The sequence below is a fragment of the Lygodium microphyllum genome, chromosome 24, assembly GCF_053477565.2.
Source record: "Lygodium microphyllum isolate KBCC chromosome 24, Lygodium_microphyllum_v1.1.10, whole genome shotgun sequence".
NCBI lineage: Eukaryota > Viridiplantae > Streptophyta > Polypodiopsida > Schizaeales > Lygodiaceae > Lygodium > Lygodium microphyllum.
Window position 1 is genome coordinate 109,371,651 of NC_141158.1, and position 12,445 is coordinate 109,384,095.

A 12,445-nucleotide genomic window follows, 5' to 3' on the forward strand; every position below is an offset into this window, starting at 1 on the left:
AAGAGTTCTCTCTCTCTCTCTCTCATGCACACACACAAGCGCACACCTCCATGGAGTTCCATCCGCCATACTCTGCTGGATACATGCAAGCTCCACACCCAACAATAGTATCAGAGCAGATTCAACTACAGCTTCCCTCATGGCTGCGTAATACTCTGCTGGTTCTCTTCGTGTGGCCATTTTTCTTGTTGGCTACTAGCTGTCCACTGTGCAGTGCCCTCAAAGGAAGTAGTAGAAGAATAAGAAGAGGGGGAAAAAGAAGTCCCCACGAGCGTGTAGCTAGTGTCTCCATTGTACCTATTGTGCAGGTGCCCTAAAATGGTAGCCGATTGACATCGGATGATTGACACCCCGATGCCCGTGCACAAGTTTTCCCCCACTTCGCCTCATGTTTGCCTTGATTGACGTCTGCCCTGACTGACATCTATCTCAATCGCTTGCCCAATGGTGCATCTACTATACATGTGTCGCTGTTGTGTTGACTTTGGTCGTAGATTCTGCATCGCTTGTCCAGTGCCACATCATGTCAAACTGCCCATGTTAATGTGCAGCCCGTCAGATCTGTCCCTGTCACAAGCACAGCCCATCATCCAAAGATGAGCTTAAAATTAAAAGTTTCAATTAAACTTTAATTAGTTAAGTTCACACATTGGCTTCTAAGGGGCAGTTTGCATGCAATTTACAGATTTTCAACTTGAAGCAAAATTTCTATAAATTTCTTTATCAAATGTTGGGGCTTTTCATGTTTGAGCCCGTAGCCATCAAACTGGAACTTCCATCAACATATTGAAGACCAGCCGAGTGCTCCCTTCAACATTAGTCAAAAAATGGCCCACCAAGCGTCTAGTGTTTGGCGATGCTGTTGTAAGTGGTCAACATGGGTTGCATCGTCCTAGAGCTCATCAACATCGAGGGGGGATTTTAATCCTGTTAAAACTCAAAAAAATAAATAAATGTAATAACAAGTTAAAATTTAAAAAGTAATTTAAAAAATAGTAAAATTTTATATGATTGGAATTAGACACTGGCCATGCTCATGCATGTGTTATGACGTTTCCGGCATAAAAATGTTAAATAATTATGTGGGGTCCTCTACCTGGATTTTTATCCAAAACAAGTTGTATTCCTTTCCTTTTCTTCTAATTCACAAGGAGCTATATTTCAGGGGGAATTGTAACCACTTCCTGTGCGACCTCTGAATTCTTGAAAGCTATACCCATGTATTTGGCCTTTGGTCATGTGCCCAATGCCTCTGAGCCATGCTTGCTTTTGATTAGCCTGACTCATGTACATGCACCTTTGAACCATGTCTTACCTTGGGTCCTTGAGCTTCTCACAGTGCACCATGTCATGAACATCCCCATGTTGCACCTCTCTCTTTTATGTATCTCCTTTTTCAGCATTATTTCATTAGATTATCCACCGCCTCTTCCTTCTCTTTTCCTTTTTTGTATGTTTTGTGTCACGGGTTCAGTCACCCATGACCCAAAGGGAGGTTTGTTAGCTTTATTTATCCTCGTGTTGTGTGTAGAAGTGTGTGTTTAGATGTGAACACCTTTTACACCACTTAGCATTAAATAAGGGTCAAGGTAGCTACATAGCTTTACGTATATATTCAAGCCCTATCACATGTACTTGTATCTCACTTATCATTATCAATCTTTACGTTTGTGTGTACTTGCAAGAGTTCACACATATCCCCCCCCCCATCAATGGAGTTTCATCTGTCATAGCCTGTTGGACAGATGCGAGCTCCATACGCAATGAAGGGGACACTTTGGCAATTTGGCCAAAGGTGGGGAATCCATGGTCACATGCTCAAAGGCATTGATGATAGGATGGTCATGTATACTACTCAAGAGGCATTGTGGATAGACATAGAGAGTTGCGTGATTCTTCTCTATATTTAGGGGTTAGTATGATCATCATTGACATTAAGTTTTCTTGGAGGCACCATGGTGGTGGGATGGCCACTCACTACTTGGGGTATCCATGGTTCTATTTGAGTGCCATTGTTATATGTACTATGATGAGTCATTTTCATTGTATATTGATAATTGTATAGTACCAGATCACCATGATTTGAAAGAGGGTATTGGTAGATTATGAGTTCGTGTGTGAGTCTGTGCATGTGCAATAGCCAAGGTACATTCTTTATTAGTCATTATTTGTCAGCACCTGTTTTATTAGGGCCAGTTTATGGTAGATTGTGCATTTTATGGGTGGTCGATTGCATATTTGTTGTTGCGAGATGGTGACTTTCTAATCATGATTATTGGCTATTTATTGCTAAGTTCTCTCCTCCTCAATTATCATCTTTAGCATACTGTGACATTTGTAGGTCTTGTTGTAGAGAGGGAGCTAGTGCTAGTGTCCACTCGCGACTTAGCAAATGAATCACTATTATATTGGATGATCTCATGATTTGGTATATGGATTTCATTTGTCGAGTATTCTTGTGAGTTCTCTTTGCATGTTCTCCTATTTCTTTGTAGTCCCTTTCTTATCTCTTGTATTGTACAATCTATTACAATAGATTCTCACGCTCGTTGCACTCACTTCTAACATGTTATGCATCAAATGCTGTAATTTTCTCCATCAAGCTTCTAATCTTAGGGAAGAGCACGTAGGTTAGGAACCTTATGGTTCATAATGGCACAAAACTCCAAATCAACTTTGGAAGACATGGCCTCTAAATAGCTTAGCACAAATTGGCAGCCCCCTTTGACTCCAAAAAAGTAGTTTTCTAGGGCATCCTTTGCTCGTTCTTGAAACAAACTTTAAGTGCTGGAGGAAATTAGAAATCAAATCTACTCTAAAGGATAAAAACCAGTCTCTCTCTTGCTTTGATACTCTTCATGCACACAAAACAGCATACAAGCCTCCTTTTTCACATGTCTCTGCTTGTTCTAGGCTAGTGCTGATGTAAAGTCTCCCCACTTGCTCTAGAACACTTAAAATTCAGTCTTGGTGTTGCGTTCAAATCTCTCTTCAAGTCTACCAAGGATCAATTAGCCCATTAATGCTACTCTGATACCACATTAGAGTGCTACAATGCACAAGTGTACAACTGGGATAAATGTTAATATTGAACGAGAGAGAGAGAGAGAGAGATTGAAGACTGTAGAAAATTGAATGGTGAATATAGAAGGTAAGAGTATGTACAAGAGGCTATGTGCATATGAGTAGCTAGAAGGTCTCTCAACTTGCACAAAATTAAGTGACAGCAGAGATTACGTAGACAAAAGCCTAAAATAGGCTTAAAAAAGAATTTAAAAATAGGTAGTCAGCCTACATTAAAAGTAGTCGATTGGACAAGCCGGCCCTATGAAACTAGACTATAGATCTAATATATAGGACATTAAACATAACTTACCGCACACACACTATTTAATTCCGCAAAGAAAATAAATGACACAAAGAACTTGAGAGCTAGAGCGTTCTTGCATAGTAGACAACACTAGATTGGCCCTCAAGGTGAGCACCTCTTATGGTATTTCTTTAATATTAAAGATGATCCTTTACATGAATCACTTGTGACCTACCCATGTGATCAACTCGGCTGTCACTGGTCAAGGTTGGTGAGGTATTGAGAAACGCATCCCTAGTCTCTCACTTCCGCCACATTGCAATCAATGAGGAATTCACATGAAACTCAATCTGAGACCAATCCAATTTTTCGAATGAGGCCTCAGCCCTGATTGTCCAACAACCTTAGAGATTTCCTTAACCAACTCAATTTAAAGTAATTTAAACATGTAACCCTGCTGCCCATAAACCCCAATCTCTAGCATGCATTTGCGTTGGTATTGGATGCTGAATTTAATGCTTTCAATGGCTGGAAAACCAAATATGCATGCTTGAATATATTTTCCTTAATTGCTTCCCCTAATCTTCAATGATTTGGAGATCCAAAACAAGGGGGAAATTAGGGGTTGTGGTTGAAATGTCTTCAACAAGCAATTCCACACCCAAAATGCCTGATTTCTACAAACCCTAGCCAATGAACTGCTATAAACAGCAAATCCTAATTTTGATCCGTTGTAAAACAAAGTGCATACAACTTGGGAGAGAGAAAGGAGAAGAGAGAGATTGATTCTTGGCTCTCCAAGACCTCAGGACAAATGTAAAACACTCTCCTCTTGCTGTTCATTGTGAAAAATCAGCAAACATGCATCTTCTTTTGTTGCTACAGCTCTCCAAACTTTGATTGCTCTAAAAATTGAGAGAAGAGACCCCGTGGATCCATGCCTGGGGGGAGCCCAACGTCACCATGGTTCCCTATAAGAAGTCCCAGTCAACCCTATCGTAGGCTTTCTTGAAATCCAGGAGAAGTACAACCAATCCCTGCCCACTGTGCTGGGCCCAAATAGTTGTCTCGAAGAAGGTGAAGACATTGTCTAGGATGCTCCTATCCTAGACAAAACCTATCTATGTATCATGAATGTTGTTTGAAAGCACGGGGCATAGTCACCGCCCTTTGGGAAGGAGACTCATATGACCTGCCAATAGGCTCCCTGGCATCCATTGTGAGCTGAAAATCTCCTAAAAGGCCAGCAGTAAGGGGGTCCTTCACCACCTCCCAGTAGGTAGTGAAGAAGGCCTTAGAAAGACCCATCCTCTCTCGGGCATTTTTGCCTATCTTGTGTATAGAAAGCCTCCTCTAATTCCTTCTCTATGAAGGGGTCTAGGAGGGAGCGACCCATCTTCTCTGTGACGAGGGATGGGATGTGGTTCCAAACCTAGTGTCTATAGCCATGTTCTTTGACTGAGACTGTCTTCTACTAGAAAAATTGTTTGTGGTAGTCTGTGGAAATCTCCATCACCTCATTTGGGCTAGTGCGAGGCTGATGCACTTGGAAAAACTCCCTACACATCGTGTCCCCCTTCTGTGCCCAAAAAGCTACTAAGGTACGGAAGGAAAGCTCGGAGCGCCTATCCTCGAGACCGGGGAGGGCTGCCTGTGCACACACCTCCTATGCATGGAGAGTGGGGTTCCCTGGTGCCTCCTAGAGAAGTCTCTGCGTGGCTACTAGGTCTCGTCGGAGTGCTCTCTCCTCCTCTGAGCTTTGCTGCCTCTGGCTTGTAGGGCTGCCTCCTGGCAGATCCTACTCGACTCGGCTAGGACCTCTACAACCTCCTCTGTGATCATGTCCCTCCTATCCCTCTCTCTAGTCCAAAGCTACTCAATCTGCCTCTTCACCTCCTCCCTCCTGTAGATTGAGTTAGGGATCCGACAAGACCGTGTGTCTAGGCCTGAAATTGGGGGATCGAGTGTTAGGAGGACCGGGCAGTGATCAGACAAAGTAGCGCTAGCCAATTGCCCTACCTGTTGGCCTCCGCAAGAGCACCCCCACTCTCCCACATAGAACCTGTCCAGTCGCTCCAGCAAAACTCTACCCAGCCGCCTGTATCCCCAAGAGAAGTCCAACGATCTCTCCCTCTTGTGGAAAGCAGGGTCCCTCCAGGCATCCCATGCTGCTACTGCGAGGAGGAAAGTCTCCTCCAATAATCTAGGAGTCCACCTCTGGGAGTCCTACAACGATCTCCACCCAGAACCTGCTGTGTGCCCTAACCTCAGTAGGGGCATAGAAATTGAGGACTCCGAGGCACGAGTCCCTAATATCCAATCGGATCCATAGAACCCTCCCTGCCACAATCGCCCCGTGATCACGTACACAGGCAGTAAGGCTTGGGCCAAAGGCTCGGGCCAATAGAGGTGCATACGCCTCCACTCCTGCCATGGGCACCAATGGCATACTCCCAATAAGTGTGTGAATTGCCTAGGAGTACCTTCCTTACCTGATGGGCCTGGGCGAGGGTGAGCTTGTGCTCCTGCAGAAGTAGGATGTCGATCCATCCAGCAAGGGCCAGCTGCAACTTATCGAGACTTTAAGCTCATTATCTTGTGTGTGACAGACAATACCTTAACTGTGTCCAACTGTACATGTGTTGGACATTCAATAAGTCGGGTTAGTCAGTGTGACCTAACCAGAGTTGGTCTTGGTTAGTGAAACCTAGTGTATAACTTACTCTTTAGTAAGTGGAGAAGTACAATGGAACAATGAATGAAAGATAGAGAGCATGACTGAGCTCTCCGTTCCTCTACTCTCTCTCTCTCTCTTTCTCTCTCTCTCTCAACATGGTATTAGAGCCATGAATGGGCTCTGCAGTGGATAGCATTTTGGAAGAAGACTTGAAGACTGAAGGCCAAGGATTTCTGTGAATAGCAAGCTGCCTGCCATTGGTGTTTTACAAGCTATGTGTTGAAGGTATTTCATCTTGCTTGAAGGAGAGGTTGTCTGGTCTTGTCTGGAGCATTTGGAGGCTTCAGTGAGCATACTAGAGAGAGCATTGATCATCAATGTGCTGAAGATTTGTTGAATACACCCACAGGCTGCATCACGTGATTGCGCTTGCTGTCCAAACTGTTCCCCATGGCTGCAAATCAATAAAGTAATCACTGCTCAATTATCTACAACTTTCATACACACTTTAGAAGGTACTTGAAGGTCCTGACATGCAAATGCTTGACTTGGAGATGAGATATGAACTGATCTACAGGTACACAGACCGGGAACAAAGAATAAACTACTGTAAACAGTGAATATACAGCATACACTAGATCTTGGTTGAAGCATTGAAGCTATTTGACATGCATTCTTGGCTCCATTGAAGTGTAGATACATCCTAGAAGACATATGTATTGTGGCTTATGCATTTGAGTTGCAATTTCTAGAAGAAAATACTCAGATCTAGAAGTGTATGACAGGCTGAAAACTGTCATAAAACTGTGGACAGTAAACACTCATTGGTTAGCTTCTATCAAATGTATGACATGGCATATGTCTGCTGAATGTTTGGAGGACTGAGATGAATATTGAATGCTCATGAATGCTGAAGTTTGAAGCTGGAAATAAATACATTGATATTTTTTTGGCTAGTTATAAACAGGGAATGCATTCTATGACATTGTCTATTGAAGACAGAGTGTCTATGGTTGTCTATATGGTCATGTATTGAACCCTACATTTGATAGCACATGTATGAAGTAATTTGAGGAAATTTTGGAGTTGGATAAATCTCGTTTGACATAGTATTGACTGACTCCAATTTGCAAGCAGGACATTTGACACTTGTACTTGATGTACATGAACTGAATTTTGCCTGTATGATTATGTATGGATTTCCACATTACTAGCAGATGTTTGAGAGTTTTTGGAGCATGTATGACATGTATACATCTCAATTTTGGCCTTGAAAGAGCTGCTGGTCATTGACAGTCTGTAGATTTCAGACTGCATGTTTGGTTGACTACAGTGAAGTTGCATGATACAAAGTTACAACAACTACATGGTCTATATGTTGACTAATGTGCCTACAGGTTATGCCACATGTTTGTGGATGGTCTTGAGAAGTCAAAGGGCTGAAATACCCTGATTACAGCAGACACTTAAATGCAGATATTTGTCATAAATAGTCAAAGACTGCAGTTGGTCAGTTAGACTTGTTGGCTCGCAGGAAGTCTCGCAGGCAGTTAGGCATTGTTTGCAACATGGCAAATGTAGACAGAACCGACAACATAACCCAAATAGTGGGGGAAAAGCTTGACAACAATAATTATGCCATATGGAAGTTCCGCATGAAGAACTTCTTGATAGGTAAAGGATATTGGGACTTGGTGACAAGTGTTGAAGCTGAACCTGAAATTCCAGAGAGGAATCCTATAGCTGATCAAAAATGAGTGCACCGAGCTTGGTTGGAAAGAGCTTGTAGGGTGCTACACTGGTTATCCTTGTGTATCTCGGATGCTATGGTAATGCACATCATGAATTGCAAGTCACCAACAGATGCATGGAACATATTGATCAAGTATTATGGCACAACTACCAGTGCCAGATAGATACAGTTAAAGCAGAAATTCAACAACATAGAGAGAAAAGGTAGATCTATACAGGATTATGTCATAGAGATTAAGACTATTACGGATTAGCTAGCATCCATTGGCACACATGTTGAGGATGAAGACATGGTTGCAGTGACATTAAATGGTTTGAGATCTGAATATAAGTCATTTGATACTTCCATCTCTGTGCGGACTGAAATGCTAGATTTCAATGAGCTGGTTGCATTGCTCATTCATGAAGAGATTAAACTAGGATTGGCTCTATAGGCTCTAGCAATTCCAAGAGCAAGGATGCTGTCTTTTATTCGCATCGAAGTGGATGTGGCAGCCATGGTAGAGGTTATGGTTCTAGAAGAGAAAGCCTGCAAAATGTATCTTATGGCAATAATAACCAGCAAGGTTCAAATGGAAGAGGAGGTGGAAATTTCAGAAATGGGGAGATCTATCCCTAGAGGTAGAGGCTCCTAGCAGTAGCAACGTCCATGTAACTCAGACGCCAGTGCATTCTACAAGTGCCCCCCAGTCAAACACCTTCTGCATTGTCCTCTCTGAGAAACGGCTCTTGGCCGTCCGCGCCACAGAGTTGGAGCTTAAAGAAATAATGATTTTTAGTCAGGTAATAGGGCACTCTCTAGCCAGGGCCCAGCTTTGGGATTGGCTCCACTCCACGTTGCACATTGGCTGCATTGGCACAGCGCATATCGTGGAGGCAATCCTCATGGGCCGTGGGATCTTCATGGTTCGTCTCACCTCTACGAACGCAGCTCGTGAATTAGTGGAGAGCTTGCCATATGCCTCCACACGAACGGGGGCATTCACGTGGTTCCCTGGTATAGCAGTTTCATAGTGGAGTCATTTGAGCTCCACAACAGATTACTCAGACACCCAGTCACTTTACTTTTCCCCAACTGGTGGTAGAGTACTACCAATTAGTGGAGGGCTTTGGTTGGCTCTTCAGCATAGTTTTTCCTGCCTCCTTCACGGATGCTGTGACAACTGGAGGAGTCCCCAAGGTACGAGTGGTCGTGAAAGACACAAAGAGTATACCCAATTTCTTGGAGATAGAGGCAATAGGTCACTCCTTTAGGCAGTAGGTCACTGTGACCGGGCAACTTGGGCAGTGGCTGCACTGCCATGACTTTGGGCATCAGGCAACAGACTGTACGCGCTTTGGAGCCAAGGTGGCTCGACGTTGATGGCTTTACACGGATCTAGAGACAACAGAGAGGGAGACGACAGGGACGGCCACAGCCAGCTCTGCAGACGCAGCCTCGACAGTAGGGAGCAAGAGGGCAAGTAACGCCCCTTCAACAAAGCACTCCCCAGCTCCCCTTGCCTACCCCACCCAGTAGGACCGCACCCCCCCACATACACCACCCGTGCCACAGACTATCTCACCTGAGATCCCACACCCACCCTCCACCTCCCATGCCCCCTCCACTAACCCGGGCCCACGTGCCCCCCTTCCAGGGCCCCCCCCCCTCACACCCACCATATGTACCTCGGACCATCCCACTATCCCTTGATCTTCGTCCCCCCCACCACCTCCCTTGCCAAGAACCCCTTCCCTGATCCGCCCCCGGTTCAGGTGATCCCCCCCAGACCCACCCCCCGCCCCCCATAGGAGGTGATGAGTCACACATGCCTACATCCTCCTTGCACCAATAGTTCTTCCCCTCCCGCACAACCACCAGCTCATCCATCCTTGCCGTCTGTCACACTTTCCCGAGACAGGCACAGTTGTTGCCACAGGAGTAGGGATCTTCGTGGTTCGTAAGTCAAGGAGGGCAAGATCCATCCACTAGCACCACCAGATGGATTAAACTACGCTTTTTTCTTTCAATCCTCTCACTCAGGGGATTGGACGACGACATAGATAGAGGAGGAGTTAAGGAGTCAGGTGGAGGACCACATCTCCCAGTGGATGGGAGATGAAGGACTAGCATTGTTTGCACAGCAATGGCCCGGTTGCATGATGGACATTAACAGGTGGGCTGGTGCCAAGGTCCCACACTTGAGCATCATCTTTCGAGCCCCTCCACAGTGGAGAGCTCCGCAGGATGTGATCAAGTGGCCCCTGGCACACAAGCGGCCCGTTTCTACCAATGTACAGAGTCACGACTCTCAGCACGGTTGTTAGATGCATTGATAGTACCACCTGGAGCATCTATCACCCCTATGGTCCTAGCCGAGGGCCACCTTGGGGGATTGGGTTTCACCATCCAGACCTACGGCAAAGCGCACTTGCATGCCTCATAGTTTCTCCTCCTCATCAACAGCTTCCACACCGAATAGATGCCTGTTCGGTCAGTCACAGGTTTCCCCATGAGCTTACACACCTTGCATCCTGGAATGTGAACACTCTCCACTACAATGGGGCCCGTGGTTCTAGAAAGTTGATTGTTCGGTAGGAGCTGCAATCTGCCCTTGCCGGAGGGATCGACATCCTACCTCTACAAGAGCACAAGCTCACGCCCACCCAAGCCCAGCGGGTAGGAAAGGTACTTACTGGGAGCTTGCGTAGTTACTGGGAGAACGCCATAGGTGCCCACGGCAGGAGTGGAGGCGTATGCACCTCTATCGGCCCGAGTCTCACCACGTGTGTACGAGACCACGGGATGATAGTGGCAAGGAGGGTTCTAGGGATCAGATTGGATATTGGGGACTCGTTCCTTGGAGTCCTCAATGTCTATGCCCCTACCGAGGTTAGGGCACGTAGCAGGTTCTTGGTGGAGATCTCGGATGGACTCCTAGAGGTGGACTCCTAGATTGTTGGAGGAGACTTCAACAACCTGGAGGCTTTGGAGGACTAGCAGGGCAGAGGCAGGAACTACCAGGGCATGGCTGGGGAGGAGCATGAGGTATGGGAGATCTTTCTACTAGCAGTAGGAGCACGCGATGCCTGGAGAGACCTTGCCTTCCACAGGAGGGAGAGCTCGCTGGACTTCTCTCGGGGATACAGGCGGCTAGGTGGAGTCTTGCTAGAGCAGTTGGATAGGTTTTATGTAGGAGAGTGGCGTGGCTCTCGTGGAGGCCAGATTGGGCAGTGGCAGGTACCACATTGTCCGACCATTTTCCAGTTCTCCTGACACTTCATCCCCTAGTATCTACCCTAGATACACGATCCTGTCGGATCCCTGACTCGATCTATAGGAGGGAGGAGGTGACGAGACAGATAGAGCAGATTTGGAACAAGGAGTGGGACACGAGGGACTGGGTTGCAGAGGAGGTTGTAGAGGTCCTAGCCGAGTCGAGTAATATCTGCCAAGAGGCAGCCATACAGGCCAGGCAATAGAGCTGGGAGGAGAGAGCACTACGGCAAGACCTCGTAGCCATGCAGAGACTATTACAGGAGACACCAAGGGACCCCACCCTCTACACACAGGAGGCGCGCGCATGAGCAGCCATTGCTGGCTTAGATAACAGGCGCTCAGAGTTCTCTTTCCGCACCTGCACAGCTTTCTAGGCATGCAGAAGGGGGATACGAGGTGTAGAGAGTTTTTCCAAGTGCACCAGCCTTGCATCTCAGGAGAGAAAATATGCAGCCTTCGAGATCAGTATGGGAGGACTAGTTCTAGCCCAGACGAGGTGATGGAGGTTGCCACAGACTACTACAGGTGCCTTTTCCAGCAGGAGACACCTTCAACTAGATGACAACGATGTAGGCAGCAGGTCTAGGATCACATCGTGTCCCTCCTCACAGAGGAGATGGGACACTCCCTTCTAGCCCCCTTCATAGAAAAGGAACTAGAGGAGGCTTTCCATACACAGGACAGGCAGAAATGCCCGGGAGAGGATGGCCTTTCTAAGGCATTCTTCACCACCTACTAGAAGGTGGTGAAGGACCCCCTGATGGCCTTCCATGAGATTTTCACTTTAGGACAAATGCCAGGGAGTCTTTTGGCAGGCCTTATCAGTCTTCTCCCCAAAGGGGGAGACCGGTTGGAGCTTTCCCAGTGGAGACAAATCACCTTATTATCAGTAGCCTATAAGGCACTAGCAAAGATGATTGGTAGTTGACTATGCCCCGTGCTTCCAGAAATCATCCATGACACACAAACAGGCTTTGTCTAGGATAGGAGCATGCTGGACAATGTATTCACCTTCTTTAAGGCGACAGAGTGGACGCAGTACAGTGGGTAGAGACTGGCCGTACTACTCTTGGATTTCGAGAAAGCTTATGCCAGGATGGATTGGGATTTCCTGAAGGGCACCATGGTGAGGTTGGGTTTCCCCCAAGCTTGGATTCGCGGGGTCTCCGTACTTTACAGATCGGCCCCACCAGCGGGGTTCTCATAGATGGTAGGCGAGGGGTGGAGTTTTGACTGGACAGATTGGTGCGCTAGGGCTGCCCCATAGCCCCCCGTACCTGTTTCTACTCTTTGAAGAGGCGATGTCTCATTTCCTCAGGTCACGTGTGAGCGGATTACCCAGCCTTCGACTTCCCGTGAGAGAGGAGACTAAGTTGTTAGACTCAGAGAATGCAGATGATATAGCACTCTACATAGAGGACGATGAGTTTATGCTTGAGAGAGTGAG

The 12,445-nt window shown here is 46.4% G+C and overlaps 1 protein-coding gene and 1 long non-coding RNA gene across 6 annotated transcripts in view; one reads left to right on the top strand and one right to left on the bottom strand.

The window, feature by feature from the left end:
• The window catches only part of LOC148015512 (uncharacterized), a 42,025-nt gene extending 41,798 nt beyond the window's left edge, over window positions 1-227 (bottom strand). For both annotated transcript variants that reach the window (XR_015688376.1, XM_087665556.1), the window contains exon 1: window positions 47-227. Coding sequence is in view for 1 of the 2 variants with exons in the window: in XM_087665556.1 (XP_087521682.1) it covers window positions 47-180 (134 nt within the window). In the remaining variant the exon portion in view is untranslated. The remainder of the gene's footprint in view (window positions 1-46) is intronic.
• LOC148015510 (uncharacterized) overlaps window positions 1-12,445 on the top strand; it is a 170,023-nt gene that overhangs the window by 94,393 nt on the left and 63,185 nt on the right. Inside the window, exon 3 of one of the 4 annotated variants that reach the window (XR_015688390.1) lies at window positions 6,565-6,858. The exons of 2 other annotated variants lie outside the window; for them this stretch is intronic. This is a non-coding gene — a long non-coding RNA (uncharacterized LOC148015510). Of the gene's footprint in view, window positions 1-6,396; window positions 6,519-6,564; window positions 6,859-12,445 lie in introns of those variants that run through there. One more of the 4 variants, XR_015688389.1, reaches the window with a different exon arrangement.